Here is an 18,642-nt window from a genome sequence, read left to right on the forward strand (position 1 = left end):
AGGCATCGTTATAAGAAATCACACTATAATGTAAATGTAAAAGTTGATTATCGTTATTACTTTTTATTGGGGACTAATAATAAATTCGTCCACGTCAAGGCGTGTAATAATACCTGTTTATAGGTAATGTCTTGTCCTCGGTGTATATACATTTTCGCAAGGTTGCATTTCATCGCCTTATACATGAACATACATCGTTGCGCGTTTGTATGAAACCTATTTCGAGGTAGTAAAAGAACGCAATAAAACCGTAGGTATACATATTGGATAGCCTGGACCGTGATTACAATGTTGGAGGACTACTTGTTTGCGTGCATGCAATTTTTTTTCTATTTTTTATTATTATTATTATTATTATTTTTTTTTTTTTCTAGTTTGTGAATAAATTCAAAGTAAAGAATAATATGATCCAAACATGCAATGTTCAAGATGATGAAGAATTTCGAGATGATTAAAAATTTTTCCAACAACGGGATACTTGTTGGGTACTGTCGTGCTGCAGGCGAGAAGAAGAGAAAAAATCTAATGGGAGAGTCGTCAACAGTTAATTGTAGAAAAAAAAAAAAAAAAAAAAAAAAGATTTGTTGACCAACAAGGTACTTACTCTATTATAACGTACTAATGGATGTACTATATTATATTATGTTTGAGCCCAAAAGAAATGATTTGTCAAACGAATGAAGGAAAAAGAAAAAAATGGATCATTATTTATACTTTCGATGGAGCGTCCAAGTCCAAAAGTCACCATACACACAATTAAGTCGGTTCTGTTACACCCATACTATGCAATGAGCCGCGGCTGTCAGATATAATATAAGTAGTTGTAAGTACATTATTTTGGCAGAGTGGCTGCGGGAGACACGCTGCAACGCTGTCCGGCTATATACACAGAGAGGCCCATCGCATTCTATAATATATAATAATACTTAATTCGTGCAGGAGAAAAAGCAGGTGCCGAGAGCTATAGTATATAGCTCGAGCTCGACTCGGAGAGCATCACATTATATACCTATATTTATGAGGATAATGTAGCGCCGCGGGCCCAAAGGGAGGCCCGGGGTCACATTCCAAGATGGCTGTGGTTGTGCCCGAGGAATGCTTGGCCCCCCCCCCCTTCCCTTTTACTCGCAGCGGTAACCAAAGCACACGCAACAGTGGCCCTAAGAAAGCAGGGCACTGGCTGGCAATAAGAGAGCCGCTGCCGATATGCAGCTCGCGGCCGTGGGATCACCAAGCAAATACTCACTTAATTTACCCTTTTGTGCAAATACTTATACTCACGGGACAATATCAAGTATAATATTGTAATTCCAATAGGTTGTATAGTTTAAGTATGATTTTTACGCTGCTCGGCGTCGCTATTCGCGTTCACATTTTCATCTCGCGACTCGCCGATTCTTGCAATTGTAATATCTGCTATCAAATATTGAGGAGAGCAGGATACTTGCCGTGCAGTGTCAGTGTTGTGTTTAAGCGGTTTTCAGTGCGCTGCTGACATCATGATTCTTTTTTTTTTTTTTTTTTTTTTTTTTCTTTTTTCTTTTCGTCATTCAACAAAACTACTATTTCCATTTTTCATTCATCACCTACTAGGTAGTGTTGTAGTCACGAGACCGTGAAGAAGAGCTCCAGGGAGGAGAGAAAGAGGCCGATCCGCGGAGGGACGGATACAGCGTCTCTCTCTCCCTCCTACCCTTAATTTAATCTCTCTTAGGAAGAGGTATACGTGTACCTGTTGCACACAGTGATTGAGAGAAAAGTTCAGGACGACGAGTTGGGAGTGTTGTGGAGAAGAAGAGGAAAAAAAAAAAAAAAAAAAACTATAAGGACGTTTTGGGTGCAGATAGCGGACCTTACCGGATACCTTAGGTTGTTCCGGTGCTCTCGCGGATAATGAATGCCCTCGAAGCTGAAGCATGCTAACGCACCGTCCTATAAAGCAATGTCTCACAGGGATATCTCTGAGGTTCGTCAAGTACCCACTACTATATAGTGTACATGTAATACTTGATCGTTCCTTTTGGCTCAAATCTGCACTGTCGCTCATAATACATGTATAAATCGAGCACAAGTTTATTACCCATTGCATGTTATTTCTTTTATCATTGTTTGCACTACCACTGCCACAGGTAATATTGTACCTGTTTCTCTTTCTTTTTTTCCTGCAATCGGGGACCTATACAGCCTAACGATCAGGAGGAACGGGCCTCTCTGCACCTGCACGCGGGACCCGTACCTACCTATACTTCTTTCACTTTGACGGGCGAATGTTTCCCAACATATTTGAAACGACGCTTATTCACCCCACTTATTGGGACGATCGGCACCCCTATTTAAGTTTATAACTCGCACTTGAGTGGATAATTTAACCCCATATGGTGAATGGTTTTTTTTTTTTTTTTTTTTTTTTTTTTCTTGCAACTCAACTCGCGTTTTTAGAACGAATGCACTGGATGTTGATGACGATTTTGATGATGATACTGCATGAGGGCTTTATATAACATATATGATAAATGTTTAATGTACAGGTGGAGCCCGAAGGTTCGTCGGCTCTGGCAGTGGGCTCGCGGACCCTTTTCCTCGAGACGGTGCGCAGAAGCAACGCAGCTTGCCAAAATGGGGACTATGGGCTCGCGGCTACCCTCTACACGGAGGCCCTGGCCCTCGATCCCCTCAGCCACGTTCTCTACTCGAACCGATCGGCCGCTTACCTCAAGATGGGTATGTTCGCGCAGGCCCTCCAGGACGCCGTCCGAGCCACCGAGCTGAGCCCCGAATGGCCCAAAGTACGAACACGACGCAGTCATCGTGCATCTATACCTTTGATTTGTTTTTTTAATAATAAAATAATAATAATAATAATAATAATAATAATAATGTACGATGTATACGATGATTAATACATGACATGACCGTATAGGCATACTACCGCCAGGGGGTGGCATTGCAATGCCTGGGCCGGTACGGGGAGGCCCTCGTGGCGTTCAGCGTCGGGTTGGCGCGAGAGCCGGATAACCGGCAGCTTTTGTCGGGCCTCGTCGAGGCATCGCTCAAGTCCCCGTTGCGCGTCACCCTCGAGCCGACTTTTCAGCAATTGCGCGCCATGAAACTCGACGAATCCCCCTTTGTCGTGATATCGGTCGTTGGGCAGGAGCTACTTGGCCAAGCGAGCACCGTCGGCCAATATCGGGCTGCGGCCGGAGTGCTCGAGGCAGCCCTTGCCATCGGCTCGTGCAGCCTCAAGTTGCGCGGCAGCGTTTTCTCGGCACTATCGAGCGCCTACTGGGCTCTCAATTCTCTCGAAAAGGCCATAAGGTTCATGCAAAAGGACCTCGGTAAGATACGTGCACCCTTAATTCAATAATAATAATAATTATAATAATAATAACAATAATACTATCGATCCAACAAACGAAAGATGATTGGCACATTATTGTCTTTTGAGCAGAGGTGGCCCGCTCTTTGGGCGACACGAGCGGCGAGTGCAGGGCGTACGGAAACCTCGGCTCGGCCTACTTTAGCCAGGGCAGATACGAGGAGGCACTCACGGCCCACCGATACCAGCTCGTCCTAGCGATGAAGTGTGTTTTCTTTTTTTTCTTTCCCCCACCCCAAAAGAATCAATGGTAATGAAATGTTGTGGATTGTCCAAAGGATCAAAGACACGCAGGCAACGGCCTCGGCCCTGTCGAGTCTCGGACACATGTACACGGCCATTGGCGACCTGCCCAACGCCCTTGCCTCCCACAAGCAGGCCCTCGCTCTCGTCAAGCAGATCGGCGATCGGCTCCGGGAGGCCCGTGAGATAGGCAACGTGGGCGCCGTCTATCTCGCCATGGGTGAATTCGACAGCGCCGTACGAAAATTTTCTTTTTTTTTTGTTCCCCCCCCCCCTTTATTCTCGATACACGTATTAAGGACGTCGAAAATCCCCTTTGCTTTATAAATTGTTACAATAATAAATTAAATTAAAATATGACAGTGTAGATGTACCTATGCGTTTAACAGAAATCGTCAATGAAATTGAAAATTATTTATTCGCAGATCGACTGCCACACGCAGCACTTGCGAATATCTCGCCGACTGGGAGACAAGGTTTGAAATGTATTCAATTATCCGATTGATATATATATATGTATTATCGGGATGAAAAAAAAAAAAAAAAAAGGGATTTGATTTATATTAAACTCATTATAGATAGAGGAAGCACGAGCATTTACCAATTTGGGCTCGTCCCATCATTACAAGAGGAACTTTAACCAAGCAATGACCTATCACAAGAACGTGCTCAGAATAGCGCGAGAAGTGGGCGACAAGGCCATGGAGGCTCGAGGTTACGCCGGTTTGGGTCACGCCACACGTTGCGCAGGTTGTGTACTTTTTATACTTAATACCAAAAACGCTACGGGTGTCGTTAAACTTACATTATCATCAGCATGGTACTCATGTACGTACATAATAACATGAAAAATGCACGCTCGTCGTCTCGTGTGTATAGGCGATCTGCAACAAGCCAAATTGTGGCACCAACGTCAGTTGGACATTGCGCTAACGACCAAGGACAAGACCGCCGAAGGACGAGCATGCAGCTGCCTCGGGATCGTGTACCATCTGATGGGTGACCACGACGCGGCTCTCAAGCTACAATTGTCGGCGGAAGGGATCTTTCGCGCTCTCGGGGACAAGGCAAGTGTTGGCCGGGCCTGTGGTAATATCGGAAACGCTTACAACGCGCTTGGCTACTACGAGCAAGCGATCCAGTATCACAAGATGGAACTGGCCATTAGCAAAGAGGTCGGTGTTGCTTTGTATATTCTCAACGGAACTGCATTGATTGTTGGGAGGAGAAAAAAAAAAAAAAAAAAAAAAAAAAAAAAAAAAAAAAACTGTATATTGTATTATTATCATCACACCATCGCTACCACTTGGCACAATGAATAGGTGTAGAAACTCGTTTACAGGTAAACGATAGGAGCTCCGAGGCTAACACCCATGGAAACCTGGCGGTAGCCTACCAGGCGATGCAGAACCACGAGTCGGCGCTGCGCCATTACCGAGCCCACTTGGCCATAGCCCGCGAATTGCACGACGCCGAGAGCGAAGCTTGCGCTCTCCTCAATCTCGCAAACTGCCTAGCTTCAAAGGCGCGCTTCGACGAGGCCGTACCCTACTACGAAAACTACCTTATGCTCTCGCAAGAGCTGCACGACGTCGAAGGTATAATATATACGTATACTGTTTTTGTCAGGATGCAGTAGTCTTGTCACTAATTTTCATTGGTCTCGTTTTCAAAGTATTACATAGGGACTTTTTAAGTAGGTGTAACAATGTACTATACCACTGATTAAAAAATTATTATTTAAAATAATCACTCGTGCGTGTGTTTAAGGCGAAGCCAAAGCCTGTCACTTTCTCGGCTACGCGCACTACTGCTTGGAAAATCACAGGGAAGCTGTGCGCTACTATGATCAGGACCTTGCTCTGGCCAAAGATCTGCGTGGCGAGGATGGACAGGCCAGAATGGGCAAAGCTTACTGCAATCTTGGACTGGCTCACCTCGCTCTCGGCAACATTGACACGGCCCTAGAGTGCCAAAAGTATTATTTAGGCAAGTGTCAATTTTTTTTACATTGTTTACAAATAACTTGGTATATCGGTGTCATCGTGTCATGATGATCATTATTTTTAATAGCTGTGTATAAAATGCACTTGAATCCATTGCGTTATAAATTTTTACATTTTTCATTAAAAATTCCTACATATTATAATATATTGTAACAAATATATAATCGGTTGGGTTATTGCATGACTTTCTTCTGTAACGAGACATTTGAAATTTAATTTATTTTGGCGTAAAACGTATATGTTAAATACTATAGACTCAGGGACGTTTCAACACATTATTGTATTTTTTTTTTTTTTACGCAGCCATAGCCCACATGACGACAAACATTGCCGGAAAATTTCGGGCATTGGGTAACATCGGAGAGTGCCTGGCACGGCTGGGCGAGCTGAACGAAGCAATAAAGATGCACCAACGTCAGCTGAGTCTCGCGCGTCAGGCGGGAGACCGAAATCTCGAGGCGGCGGCGTACGGAGCCCTCGGACTGGCCTACCGGACGATTCGCAGCTTCGACAAAGCGCTTGGTTTTCACACGCAGGAGCTCACTCTCAAGCAGGAGGAGAGCGATTTGAGGTACTTGTCGTATTGATAAATTTAATGATTTATATTGGGGAAGAAAAAAAAAGGTTTTTCAAAAGATTTTTCTCCCTCATATCGAACGTATCCTTCTAATACGCCTATAATTGACAAAATTTTATTTATTATTACTATTATTATTATTTTTAATTTTTTTTTTTTTTTTTTTTCATCGATACAAAATGGTATATGGTTTCAAGTTACACAATACGTATAATGGCATCGACAATCGATAATGTCACATATATGTTATTATTATCATCCAGTACATGATCCCCTTCTCGTGGATCACTTTCCTGAGTAAACTGTGTAAACTTGATTACTTGTTGCATAAACTATCAAGGGGTGAGTGTCGAGCCCACGGAAATATTGGGGCCGTGCACATGGGTCTTGGCCAATATACCCTTGCTGTAAAATGCTACCAGGAACAGCTCGAGCGTGCTCGGGAGCTCGCAGACTTGGATATCGAGGCACAGGCCTTAGGTGAGAACATTAGTTTCAAAGTACCTCGGAATGGATGGGATAATTATATTATTATTATTATTATTATTATTATTATTATTATAATCTACCGCACCATTGCCGATTGGAGCGTTTAAGATAAGATTTCGAATGATTTAGTATTTGAAAAAAGTTTAAACAGTTTGTGGGGTGGTGGACTTGATAACGTGAATGATTGTTGTACGTTGTAATTATGTTTTTTACTTACTTGAATATACAAGCATGGAAAATTGAGTAAAACAACTCTCACGCGTCGTGATCATCCAAATGTTTTCCTTTGTTATTGTTTAGCTGATAATATACAATATCATACCGAGTTTTCGCATCGAAATAATAATAATAATAATAATAATAATAATAATATTTTGTATACGTAGGTATATTAATTACACACCTATACACGTACACACAGGTAATCTGGGAATAGCTCAACTGAACATGGCCCATTACGATGAGGCAATAAATTACTTTGAGCAGGAGCTCGTGTACCTCGAGCAATCGTGGTCGAGCGACACGAGAGCCACGGGTGCAGGCACGACGCTACTCGAAAAAATCAGAGCCCTCGGGAATTTGGGCGACTGCTACGTGTCCTTGGGTCACACGACGGAGGCCATCAGTGCCTACGAACAACAGCTCGCGGCCGCGCTACAATTAAGAAACGTCAAAGAGCAGGAGAAGGCTTACCGTGGCTTGGGCCGAGCTAGGGAGGCCTCTGGAAATCATCACGAGGCTCTGGTTTGCTTCGAGAAAATTCTCATGCTGGCCGCCCACGAGGCCGACTGTCCCGAATCAAGAGCTGCCGCTTACGGCGATCTCGGTACAAGGCTATAGAATAACTCGACACACTCACTAAAGAAAAAACAAAAACCAACAAATTATATTATACGTCTCAGGCCGAATACACGCGAGTTTGCGAAATTACGAGCAAGCGGTGAGCTGCCTGACCCACCAGTTGACACTCGCGCGTGGCCTTGGTGACAAAAACTTGGAGGGGGAGGCCGCGAGCAGCCTCGGGGCCGTGCACCTGCTCATGGACGAGCCCAGCGTCGCGCTTCAGCACCACGAGCTCGAGCTCGCGATCGCCGAGAATCTTGGTAACGCCGGTCTCCAGGCGAGGGCCTGCGCCAATCTGGCCACGACCCGCGAGGCCCTCGGACAGCTCGAGGAGGCGATTCGGCTGCAACAACAGTCCCTAAGTCTCGCGGCCAAGGCAGCGGACCTCCCCGCTAGAGCCACGGCCTTTGCCGGCCTCGGGCGTCTCCATCACTTGCGAGGTATAAATAAATAAATAAATAAATAAATTCTCTTCTCTTACCCTTTTTACGACAATATATTTATAATTGGACGAAATTTGGATAAACCGTATGTATATGTAACGCAGGAGACCTCCAGCGAGCCCTGAGTTTCCTGCAATCGAGCCTTGCTCTGTGGGAGGGCTTGGGTCATCGAGAGGAGGTAGCACGACTGTACCATCGGATTGGCTTCGTGTACTGGGCTAACGGTGACGCGGAAGCCGCCTTTAAGCAGCTGGAAAAGGCCGCGGCTCTATTGGACTCGGGTGATGATGGCTTCCCCGTGGGCCTTGCCCCGAGGATAACTAGCTGTCCCAAGCAGCCCAGCCGGGCGGAGCTTCTTTCACAGACGGTAATTATAAAAACAAGAGAAATTGATTTAAGGTCGTAAGAAATGAATATCAATAAAAAAATCTGTCGCAGTCTCGGACACTGCAAAAGATACTGGTGAGCTTGGGACGAAACGAGGAGGCTCTCGGTTGGGCGGAGAACGCGAGGCGCTCGGGGGGCCCCACATCTCGGGAGGACGCGGCTACTCATTACTCCGAGATCGTGGACAGGCAACGAGGCATCGTTATTTATTACAGCGAGGTCATCGAAGAACAAGAGCTGTACGGCTGGTGCCTGGCTCCCGGTCGTGGGCTCCTGCGATTCGTAAGGAGCAGCCTCGCGGGAGGTCCTAGCCTTGCCCAAATGTCCCATAAGGCTCGGGAGGCCCTTTTACTTGGAGATAATGCCGGATCCGAGATGCTTAACCTCGAGGACGCCAAAATGCCGGCTCGTGGCAACCGGCTCAACGCGAGCTCGTACAGCTTGTCCTCGCTTTTTAGCCTGAATTCCATTAGTTCGCGCACGGGTAGCGTGCGTTGGGCCCAACAGCAGCAGGAAGTCGTAGGTGGCGCGGTATGGCAGGCACCGGCGGCTCTTCAGAGCCTCTACGAGCTGCTTCTGGCCCCTTTTGAGGATCTGCTTCCACCACCGAGGCAACAACTCGTCCTGGTCGTCGAGCCGTCCCTGTTTTTGGCCCCCCTGCCTGCACTGCAGTCCAAATCGGGTATACAATTATATTATTCTCTCTCTCTCTATCCCCCCCCCCCATGCATACTACGAATAACCCTTGCGATCGAAAAAGTTTTAATAATGATTATCGCACAGGAGATGACTACCTCTGCGAGAGATTTTCGTTGCTAGTCGTGCCGTCGCTGAGCGTGCTGAGGCGACGCTTCAAGTGCCCGATGCCGGAGGGTAGCGCGTCGGTGGCTGCTCTGGTGGTCGGGGACCCGAGTTTACCGGTCAAAGTGCGCGAGGAGCACGATTGGCTCGAGAGCGTCCCATCAGCCGAGGCGGAGGCCAACATAGTTGCCGAATTGCTCGAGACTAGGCCTCTCATTGGTATAATGCATAATAATAATAATAATAATAATAATAATATGCCGTTCAACAGTAATATTAAGTACAAGCCTCGATGATAACCAGATGAATCACCAACGAGTGTGTATTTCCTCAAGTATAATAGGTGTATAATATCTGTTGCAAATGTGGTTTTTTAATAATACTTAATAATCATGTGGGACGTGTGTTTGAATAAAATCAAATATTACTGGTGATGCACGTATACCTATCGCTGCAGGAGCGGAGGCGACGCGCTCGGCCGTGTTGCGTAGCTTGGCGGACGCCGAGTGCGTGCATTTGACGGTGCCCGTGTTCTGGGAGCCGGATGGCTGCCTCGGACTTGCGTCGGAGCAATGCGAAGGGGAGCCGGCCACCGGGAATCCCGACCATCTGCTGGACCTTTGCGATTCGGGTCGATCGCAGGATGAGTGCGGCAGACTGGCGGCTCGGCTGGTCGTCGTGTCGAGCGGCCACTGGGCCGAGGCGCAACCGGTCAAAGTCGACGGGCTACACCGGCTCGCGCGTGGTCTCCTCGCTGCCGGTGCCCAGTGCATCCTCGTCGCCCTATGGCCAGTGCCCACGACCGCAGGCAGTATTCTTCTACGTGCCTTTTACAGGTTCTTGTATTATTGTTATTAAGTACTCCTTTTATCATGCAATGTGATGATATACATATATATATATATATTATGTATGTATGACAAGTTACTCGTTTCCCGTGTGGTCAGCTCGTCAACTGAGACTACACGTATATGAACATTTTACGACCAAACAATTTTCATTCTTGCAGTGCTCTCCTTCAGGGCCAACAGGCTAGCCGGGCTCTAGCCGAAGCGATGCAGACGGTCCAGCACACCCGGCACTTTGCTCACCCGGCCAACTGGGCTGGCTGGCTACTACTGGGCGCCGACGCTCGACTATCCAACAAGGTATATCTATATCATCATATACACACACACACCGTAATCCCCTGCTTTGTCTTATTTGTAAATACAACATGTTGCTATAATTAATAATAGGTGGCCCTGATGGGACAGGCATTGGCAGAGATGCTGGCCAACGGGCCCGAAAAGAGCCGGGACGCGCTGCGCGTGACTTTGCATCTCGTCGAAAAGGTAAAGATAATTTTAATTATTATGATTATTTATTATCAACGAGATGGGAATAAGGACATTGAACGTATATGCATTGCGCATTGTTCATCAGTCACTGCAGCGCATCAATTGCGGTCAAAAATCGGCCATGTACACTACGCTCGCGAGCATCGAGAACAAGGTGGGCTCGGCTCAGGGCTGGCGCGAACTCCTCATGAGTGTGGTACGACAACGCTTACATATTTTTATTTGCATCATTTGGTTTTATCGTTTACTTATATGATGATGATGATGATAATAATAATGTACCCATTGTAATCGATCAAGGGCTTTCGGTTCGAGCCCGCCGGCAATGGTATCCAGTCTTCGGTGTTCTTTCCACAGAGCGACCCGGAGGAACGACTCACCAGGTGCAGCGCCAGCCTACAGGCTCTCCTTGGCCTTGGCCAAGTCTCCCTCCAGGCTCTCGTTCGGCTCCTCGAGGTCGTGACTTTTATTTATATATATATATATATATATTATACTAAAATTTCCTCCGTGTAACTATGACCGATGAATATACCTATAATAATGGTAAGTACGTGCGTACAGGCACCCGAAGCGGCAGAGGACGTGATAGCGGCCATGCGACGAGCCAGTTGCGCCGTCGAAGGCCAAGAGATCAGGTTGCCCGTGTGCGTTTGGCGTATACCCGGCTCGCACGAGCTTTTTGCCAGTCTTGGCTTTGATCTCATGGAAGTGGGCCAGCTCGAGGTACAGCTGAGAACCGGCAAGCAGGCGTCGAGGCGGGCAGTGCAGTTTGCCCTCCAGGCCCTTCTCGCGCTGTTTGGTGAGCAAGCCTTTTGTTACTTAATTTTTTAACTTCACCAACATTTTTGATGAACAAAGATCATAGAGCCGCAATCATCCTCAATAACCCTTCCAGATACGCAAGAGGCCCCGAAAAGTCTGAGCTTGGACTCGGCCAGTTCGATGGAGAGCCTAGCGGTGCCACATCAGGCGGCCGAGAGAGGAGCTAGCGGTTGTGGCGATGGCAACGGGGGAGTGACGTCCGAGAGCGGGCCACGACTTGGGGGGGCGTACGCCGGTTACGTGAGACACCGCGGCGAGCCCGACGGAAAGAGGTCATCTCCAAGCAGATCGCTTTCACGGCTCAATTTGCTGCAGAAACCTCAAGGTCGGTGGTCTCGAGTCGAGAACAGCAGTGTACACGCATTTAAAGAGAGAGAGATTGCGCCACGTTGGAATGGATTTATGATTGCAGTGGACAAGCCTGGGTCGAGCCTGAGCGTGGGCCGAGGTGCCATTTACCCGGAAAAGTGCGGACCGAGGACGGGCTCGAGCTCCAGCGGCTCCACGGATTGGGAGGAGGACGGGCACGGTACCGTGTTGCGCCGGCAGGCCGTGCCCCCGGCCCTGCCACACACGGTGCTCGAGCGCTTGAGCGTCAGAAGCGAGCTGGGTGCGATACCCCGTAGGCCAACGAGCACGCAACAACAGCCGACTGGTTCTCCTACTGCATCGGCCAACACGTCGTCCCTGTCGGCGGCGGCAGCCGCTGTGGCCTCGGCCGTCGAGGCCGTCGAGTCGGCGCTGCTGCTACAGGGCAGCGACGAACTCGGGACGGACTGCGGCAACAACTCCGAACCGTATGACGCGTACCGCCAACCGAAGCATCAGCAAAATGGCCATCACTACGGCAACGTGCGCAGCTTGACGAGCTTGACGGAGGTTTACCACGAGAAAAAACTTGGCCTAGGGTTGGCGCCTTCGCTCACCAAGTTGCTCGAGCACTTTGAAGACGTCGTCGGGGATCCAAACTCCGAGGAGCAGGATCAAGTGATAAGCATGAACAGCATAATCGTCGGGCACAGCCAGACGACCAATTGGCTGCAAAACGAGGCGGAGCTGTGCCGAAGAGACGAGGCGGACGGCCGGTCTATCGCCGAGTCCCAGTGCAGCGTCACCAGTAGCCACAAGACGCGCAGAAAGGCGCCTCCTCCGCCCGTCGCAATCTAGACTCTTTGTCATTTATGTACACGCGGCTTTTATCATCACGATACACGTAATTCAGAAAGACTGTTTTACTTTTCGTTGACAAAGTACAAAATTTCCGTATAGTAATGGTCATTTGTAAGTCTACAATTTTTTTCAGTATTCTAAAAATATTAACAAAAACGTATAATTGTTAACGATAATTATCAATATCGCGTTATATTTATTACGATTCGATAAATACAATTTATTTGTTGTTACTTTTCAATAATAACATTTCGGAAAATTGTGAAAATACCAAACGGATTAACATAATTGTTATGAACGAGTCTTTGTTAAAATTAAAAAAAAAAAAAAAAAAAAAAAAAAAAAAAAAAATGAGGTCGATACGTAGAAATTGTTGAAATATTAAAATAAAAAGAAATAGAGAGCAAATTTTGCCATATGTATTTTCACTGAAAGTTAAACAGTTGTATCAATGTTGTTGCTGCATACAAAGGCATTGTATAAATTTTACTTTCAAAACTTGTACGTACGTTACACCAACATGTTTTAGAAAAAATAAATGGGCTTATTACACATCAAGTCAGGAAATATCGTTAATTAAATATATTTCCCATATTATTTTCATGTACCAAGTGGGTTGAATTTTCACAGTTTCATTTAATTAAATTATTTATAAAATGAGATTTGAAAAATGCTAATCAAGACAAATGACCTTAAAGAGTAAATAATTGAAAATATTTAATACAGCTTCAAGTGTCCAGTTATCTCATCAATGGTTTCACATGGACCTGGACCAACACTGCATACAGTCAAACTACCAGGCGCCACTTGAGTTTGACCAGCATCGCGAACAACGTATGATAAAAGGCCTATTGCCTTTGCAGCTTCGTACAAACTCAACATTTCAGTCTCGTTGTCGCACTAAAAATTTTATGAAATTATTAATATTGGATAAATGCAGTGTCTGTTGAAAGTTCAATACAATATGTTAATGAAAGACCTCACCTTGAGTGCAATTTTAGTTTGACCACAGTTTTGCCATGCCTTTAGTATACTTGGATGTTTTGTAGCTTGCTTGTAAGCTGCAACTGCTGCATGTGCACACTGAGCAGCCACTTTGCCTTTTCCCATTTTTAAGTCATTCCTAACAATTAACACTAATTTACAGTAATCGCCAGCGCTACTACCATCATCACTCAAACTAGAGGATGATTCTGATCCTGAATCACTCTACAAACACAAATTTTAACATCAAATCAATGATTAATGGAAAAACGTTTGACCAAATATTAAGTAGCTGTTGAAATGTGAATTTCACCTTTTCCTTGGCTCGCTTTTCTGGTTGGCTTGCATTTTCTTTCCTTTTAAAAGCTTTGTGTAGTCCATAACCAAAAAGTAACGTCAAAGATATGGTGATTGGTGGTGATTTCATCAAATCAAAAAGTAACTCTAATAAACTATCCATCACTTTAACTGTTTTCGTAAACAACCAATTAAATAAACAAATTTCTTTATAAAAAATGTGTTTCGAGTTTCACAAGCGAGTTACCTGCATTAACCTACCGCGTGCTTTCCAACATATACTCGTCGTCGTCCACGATACTTTTATATTATAAGTACCTACACCGCGCGCGCTCCGTCGTATGTTTAGATATTTGTTACGAATCGGTCTTTTGACCCTCAGATTGCCTGCAGTACTGTCCAAGTAAAGAGTTACTAGTCGACGTAGTAAATAAAAATTGCTATTTTTAAATGGCAAAAATTATTTTTTATTGGAATATAAATGTCAATTATATGATTATTAACAGATAAGTACAAAAATATACATAAAAAATCTTACACTGTATCATTGGATAAAATAATCATTTTTCCAAAGCATAATCAACAAATTTCCACGTTTAATCGAAATAAAAAATTTTTAAGATAAATAAGCTTGTCGTTTTCATTAAATTATTAACCTTTCTGCAAGTTGGTTAAGTATCTTGATAAACAGCACTGGTACAGTATTTGTGTTTAACACTGACTTGGAACGTTTGAATAAAGCATTCATTAATAATCTATAATGGTAATACAGAGAAACAAAGTTGAAACTGTACGTTTCAAGACAAAAAAATATGTACACAAATATCAATGCTTCTAGAATTTGGCAAAATTTTTGGCAAACCTTAATTATTGGCTTTAACGAACAATTAGATAACTTTTAGTAAATAATACACAACGTAGAAAACATCACACAACAAATCATGTAGAAATCAATTTTTCTCAAACTTTCAAACTGAGTACCATTCCCAAAAAATGTTCATAATTGATATTTTTGATGACGCCGTCGACTATTCGATATGCTGTCGTCAGGGTCTGAAAAAAATGAAATGAAATGAAAGAAACATTGTTCCAAGCGGAAAAACTTTAGTTTCATCAATGATCAAAATTCACAAATAGATGCTTACATGTAAAACAACGCAGCAGCGAATAAAGTCGTCGAAAAAAATATTTCCCCTGCCCATTCTATCAAATTTGCGCATCAAAGTGTTTATCATTGGGTCCGACAGACGATACCCAAAACTAATTAATGCACTTTTAAGTTCGTTCTGGTCGATGCTACCGCTGTTGTCACGATCAAAAGACCTAAAGCATTGCTGCCACTCTGTTACATATTTCCAAAGAGCACCAAATTTTTCAAAACTTATCGAACCCCTTTTTTCAGTGTCAAACATGCCTAAATACGTGTTGACAAAAAATTTAACCGTCAAACAACTATTTTGCACATTGAATGAGTTAAAATCTCACCAATCATCAACTGTACAGTTTCCATATTGAAAGGTTCCCATGTGCCATTTGAAAGTGCTCGTTGCAACTCATTAGCTGTTATTTCTCCAGAACGATCCGTATCCACTCTGCAAAATAATGAAAGTTATGATATCAACGCGACTGATGAACCTTTTACTTACCCCGACACTCGCCAAGGTGAAAAATGATTTGCCAACTACCTACTTACCTTTGAAATACATCCCAGAGAAATTCGCGACTCGGCAGCGACGGAATGTACGACATTTTTACAGATTAAATGATTACGGCTTTCTTTGATACTTAATTCCTGAGAGCAAAAAATTTACAGTTGAATGAAAATCAATTGTTGATGTTTATAACTTAAATACCAGCGGGAGTGTCAACGTGTGTGCATGCATTTCAACCAGCATATCAATTAATTAATTAATTCTTTGGGTTTTTATTGTATTTATCCAAAGTGCGCCATAGTGGTTAAGCGGAAAATAAAAAATAAGAAATAGGACAGGCGAAAGATTGAACATAACCAGAATCTACTCATTCGTGAGCTTGGCTCGCTCGTATTTTTGTTGAAAAATAAAAAACATCCCTATCAAAGTATAGGAAACAGAACGTATTAAAAGTACACATAATTTATATTCGTGTACTCAACTTTGAAATATGTATACTCACACGTGCTGCGTAAATTTATGAAATTAATTACAATGACAACTTTATGCGTATTTTATATATATGATGATACAATAGCAATAGCAAAAAGTTAAAAACTTACTTTATTATCGTGTGTTGCGTTGCTCCAATTAAATAGTAAAAATATTTTTTGTAATTTGGTAAATCAGCTATGTGTGTATTAGCTGTGGTGTGCTTGTTTACAATGAACTGAGTGAACTTCAACCATCAGACCATCAGCTCACTGTAGAGCGTGAGTGAAAGCATGAATGATTCATCACCAGATGTTTGTTTACGCCACACACATACTTACCTGCGCGGCTTTTGTTTGATTATTTCATTTATCGCGCATCGCGCAAGACGTCCAGCATAGGGGCGCAATAATTAAATGATGCGAAAAAACAGTGTTAAATTTTTTTAAGGAAATCAAGTTGTGGTGTCTAAGGAGCTGGCATTAATATTTACATAAGTTTGTCTTTCGTGAGAGTGTTTCGTCAATTCCAAATAGTATTCTTTGTACGAGATTTTCAAGAGATTACGGGAAATTTTAAGTTGGCAGGATTTACAATGATGAAATACTAACTCAATTTAATGTTTTTGTATACATTTAATAGTCGCACCTTTCTAACATTATAACGTGTGTATAAATCTATTGATACGAATGCGCTCGTGTTTTCATATCATTAGAATAATAAATTTAAAACGTACTGGACCATAGTTGTGGCAAAATCATCAAAAATATTGTAAACTTGCTCGACTTACTATTTACAACTTGTACAAATTATGAAGATTCGTAAAAGTACTATTTTTACAAAATCCAGGAGTTATGGATTTGAAGATAGCAAGAAAATTGCAAGTAAAACACACCCAGGAAGGTCAATTTTCAAACTATCGGGGGTTTGCTCGTCTCAACTTGTCTTGGGCTTAAGAATCTTCCAGGCACCTAGCTTATACCTCAATGAGATGAGCATGAGATCACGACCCATTTGCAGCCAACTCCACACGGGCACGATTTTCGAGCCTTCGATCTCCTGCCACTCGACGGCGACCTCCGTCACGGGCAATCCAAGTACTTCAGCAATGTACAGCATCTCGACGTCAAAGGCCCAGCGCTCGACGTGCAAAGCCGCAAACACAAGTCGCGCCGACTCGCGAGTCAGCAATTTAAAGCCACACTGCGTGTCATGGACACCCTTCACGCAAAAGAACCACACGAGAAAATGAAAGCCGTGCATCAGTAATAACCGGAAAAGCGAACGCTTGGCCTTTTCTTCTTCCTCCAGGTGAGCACGCGAGCCACAGATAATGGCGTGTGCAGATGCTGTTTCACCAGGCGACGAGACGTAGTCAACTTGAGTCAGGTCAATTCAACTCGGTTAAAAATCAGAAAACTTTTTTCGCAGACACTCACAAAAAATATGTTACTGTTGAAATAGTGGGTAGGTAGGTACTTACATCCCAGAACGTTCCTAAGACTTTCATCCAATTTTGTTAGATCACTGAACGTCGTAGCACCATCCGCATCAGCAAACAATAAAACGCTACCCCTGGCACTCTGCATACCCTGATCAATTATTAAATCAATATTTAACCATGATATTGGAATAAAAAAATTTAAAAAAAAACAGTTACAATACCCACCAGTCTTACGGCACCTCCTTTGCCTCTGTTTTTTACTAATGCCAGTACTCTAATGCAACTGTACTTTTTAGCATAAGAATGTGCAACGTCAACAGTCTTGTCTGTACTACCATCGCTGACTATTATTATTTCATACAAAAGTCCAGACTTTTTACGCTCCTCCAGGTAATTTAAACATTCATCCAACATGGATGGCACTGTAAGAAATTTGTAATTATTCCTACAATGAACATGTTTTTTACAAGTGAGGAATGACAACATGTATCACATATTATTACATCTTGTTTCTTCATTGTAAGCAGGAACAATTACACTTAGATTTATACTCCAATCATCTGCTAGCGATGGAAATGTGCGTTTCGTCCCTGATGCAGGATCCAAAAAAAATTTTTCCTCTTCGCAGCGTACCACTTTTGGATACACATCTGTGTACTTACACATCACGTAAATGACAGTGGCACACTGGAACGACATACACATTTTGATGCTTACTTACGAGTGAAATTACTTTGTTATTACAATACACACTCTACTCATGAATGTTGATCATAACAAAATTTTTTTATAACATACAGAAAATAGTGTATAACCTCTAAATTACCCACCAAAATAACAAGGACCAGAAGAGAAGCACTCAAGTAGAACCAATATGTCTCGAATGACATTATAATGTAAAAAATAAATAAAAAACTTTGTTAAAAAACAAGTTTAAACACTACATTTCCTTTTTTGCTTAATATACTTGTATACTTGACGTGGCAAGCCAGCAATTATGGAGTTTGTTTATCAACACCCTCCCCCCCCGGCCCGGCCCGCTTCGTATCGTATATACATATCATCTCTCTCACTCTGGCAAGTTTAGGGTTCCGGTACTAATACAGTATTTTTTGTAAGTTATGAATTTTTTTCTCACGAGTAACTCATTTTTCATCACAACATTCATAAAAATGTAGAATTTACATGGGTTCCATGTAATAAAACAAAAACTATCGTCTGTCAGTTGCGTTTGGTGAAGAAAAAAAAAAAAAAAAAACAGTTGCGCTGCTACGCTACGAAACTAAATAAATTA

General features: G+C 43.4%; 4 protein-coding genes across 5 annotated transcripts; 1 reads left to right on the top strand and 3 right to left on the bottom strand.

Moving 5' to 3' along the window:
* The first annotated feature begins 1,826 nt into the window (after nt 1–1,826).
* On the top strand, nt 1,827–12,627 carry LOC106640017 (uncharacterized). Its single transcript, XM_089588807.1, has 25 exons — nt 1,827–1,966; nt 2,529–2,786; nt 2,921–3,335; nt 3,449–3,581; nt 3,655–3,856; nt 4,045–4,095; nt 4,198–4,369; nt 4,499–4,794; nt 4,962–5,217; nt 5,390–5,608; nt 5,929–6,196; nt 6,543–6,682; nt 7,113–7,517; nt 7,594–7,974; nt 8,082–8,344; nt 8,416–9,046; nt 9,148–9,384; nt 9,623–10,001; nt 10,175–10,313; nt 10,404–10,499; nt 10,591–10,701; nt 10,806–10,961; nt 11,070–11,307; nt 11,404–11,684; nt 11,751–12,627. The coding sequence occupies exons 1-25, from the start codon at nt 1,898–1,900 to the stop codon at nt 12,495–12,497; spliced, it is 6,543 nt and encodes a 2,180-aa protein (XP_089444933.1). The 5' UTR covers nt 1,827–1,897; the 3' UTR covers nt 12,498–12,627.
* Nucleotides 12,628–13,067: 440 nt separating this feature from the next.
* Nucleotides 13,068–14,197, bottom strand: LOC106640083 (peptidyl-tRNA hydrolase 2, mitochondrial). Of its 2 annotated transcripts, none has more exons than XM_089588465.1 (4): nt 14,043–14,197; nt 13,798–13,952; nt 13,485–13,709; nt 13,068–13,400 (listed from the first exon to the last, which is right to left on the bottom strand). In XM_089588465.1, exons 2-4 carry the CDS (start codon nt 13,942–13,944, stop codon nt 13,218–13,220), a joined length of 555 nt encoding a protein of 184 aa, XP_089444591.1. In that variant the 5' UTR covers nt 13,945–13,952; nt 14,043–14,197; the 3' UTR covers nt 13,068–13,217. The 2 variants fall into 2 exon arrangements, with proteins under 2 accessions (XP_089444591.1, XP_089444590.1); XM_089588464.1 differs by having other exon boundaries at nt 14,029–14,197.
* A 96-nt stretch (nt 14,198–14,293) lies between these two features.
* On the bottom strand, nt 14,294–16,175 carry Alg-2 (Apoptosis-linked gene-2). Its single transcript, XM_014354025.2, has 5 exons — nt 16,036–16,175; nt 15,475–15,573; nt 15,267–15,373; nt 14,927–15,195; nt 14,294–14,834 (listed from the first exon to the last, which is right to left on the bottom strand). Exons 2-5 carry the CDS (start codon nt 15,528–15,530, stop codon nt 14,742–14,744), a joined length of 525 nt encoding a protein of 174 aa, XP_014209511.2. The 5' UTR covers nt 15,531–15,573; nt 16,036–16,175; the 3' UTR covers nt 14,294–14,741.
* A 376-nt stretch (nt 16,176–16,551) lies between these two features.
* Nucleotides 16,552–18,342, bottom strand: wol (Dolichyl-phosphate beta-glucosyltransferase wollknaeuel). Its single transcript, XM_014354024.2, has 5 exons — nt 18,179–18,342; nt 17,852–18,035; nt 17,574–17,770; nt 17,388–17,496; nt 16,552–17,283 (listed from the first exon to the last, which is right to left on the bottom strand). The coding sequence occupies exons 1-5, from the start codon at nt 18,236–18,238 to the stop codon at nt 16,841–16,843; spliced, it is 993 nt and encodes a 330-aa protein (XP_014209510.1). The 5' UTR covers nt 18,239–18,342; the 3' UTR covers nt 16,552–16,840.
* Between the last annotated feature and the right edge of the window lie 300 nt (nt 18,343–18,642).

The sequence above is a fragment of the Copidosoma floridanum genome, unplaced genomic scaffold (assembly GCF_036245765.1).
Source record: "Copidosoma floridanum isolate Cflo_tuat_1 unplaced genomic scaffold, Cflo_Japanese_pri ptg000007l, whole genome shotgun sequence".
Classification (NCBI taxonomy): Eukaryota; Metazoa; Arthropoda; class Insecta; order Hymenoptera; family Encyrtidae; genus Copidosoma; species Copidosoma floridanum.

What these genes read in the sequence shown, in the direction of transcription:
- LOC106640017 (XM_089588807.1), top strand. Translation starts at nt 1,898, where the DNA reads ATGCCCTCGAAGCTGAAGCATGCTAACGCACCGTCCTATAAAGCAATG. An exon ending in CTCACAGGGATATCTCTGAG is followed by an intron (nt 1,967 to 2,528) that starts GTTCGTCAAGTA and finishes TTTAATGTACAG; the next exon opens with GTGGAGCCCGAAGGTTCGTC. An exon ending in GGCCCTTCTCGCGCTGTTTG is followed by an intron (nt 11,308 to 11,403) that starts GTGAGCAAGCCT and finishes TAACCCTTCCAG; the next exon opens with ATACGCAAGAGGCCCCGAAA.
- Alg-2 (XM_014354025.2), bottom strand. Translation starts at nt 15,530, where the DNA reads ATGTCGTACATTCCGTCGCTGCCGAGTCGCGAATTTCTCTGGGATGTA. An exon ending in CTCTGGGATGTATTTCAAAG is followed by an intron (nt 15,374 to 15,474) that starts GTAAGTAGGTAG and finishes ATTATTTTGCAG; the next exon opens with AGTGGATACGGATCGTTCTG. An exon ending in AACTGTACAGTTGATGATTG is followed by an intron (nt 15,196 to 15,266) that starts GTGAGATTTTAA and finishes ACACGTATTTAG; the next exon opens with GCATGTTTGACACTGAAAAA.
- wol (XM_014354024.2), bottom strand. Translation starts at nt 18,238, where the DNA reads ATGTCATTCGAGACATATTGGTTCTACTTGAGTGCTTCTCTTCTGGTC. An exon ending in AAGGAGGTGCCGTAAGACTG is followed by an intron (nt 17,497 to 17,573) that starts GTGGGTATTGTA and finishes ATAATTGATCAG; the next exon opens with GGTATGCAGAGTGCCAGGGG. An exon ending in TCTTAGGAACGTTCTGGGAT is followed by an intron (nt 17,284 to 17,387) that starts GTAAGTACCTAC and finishes ACCTGACTCAAG; the next exon opens with TTGACTACGTCTCGTCGCCT.
- LOC106640083 (XM_089588465.1), bottom strand. Translation starts at nt 13,944, where the DNA reads ATGGATAGTTTATTAGAGTTACTTTTTGATTTGATGAAATCACCACCA. An exon ending in AAAAGCGAGCCAAGGAAAAG is followed by an intron (nt 13,710 to 13,797) that starts GTGAAATTCACA and finishes TTGTGTTTGTAG; the next exon opens with AGTGATTCAGGATCAGAATC. An exon ending in AAACTAAAATTGCACTCAAG is followed by an intron (nt 13,401 to 13,484) that starts GTGAGGTCTTTC and finishes TAAAATTTTTAG; the next exon opens with TGCGACAACGAGACTGAAAT.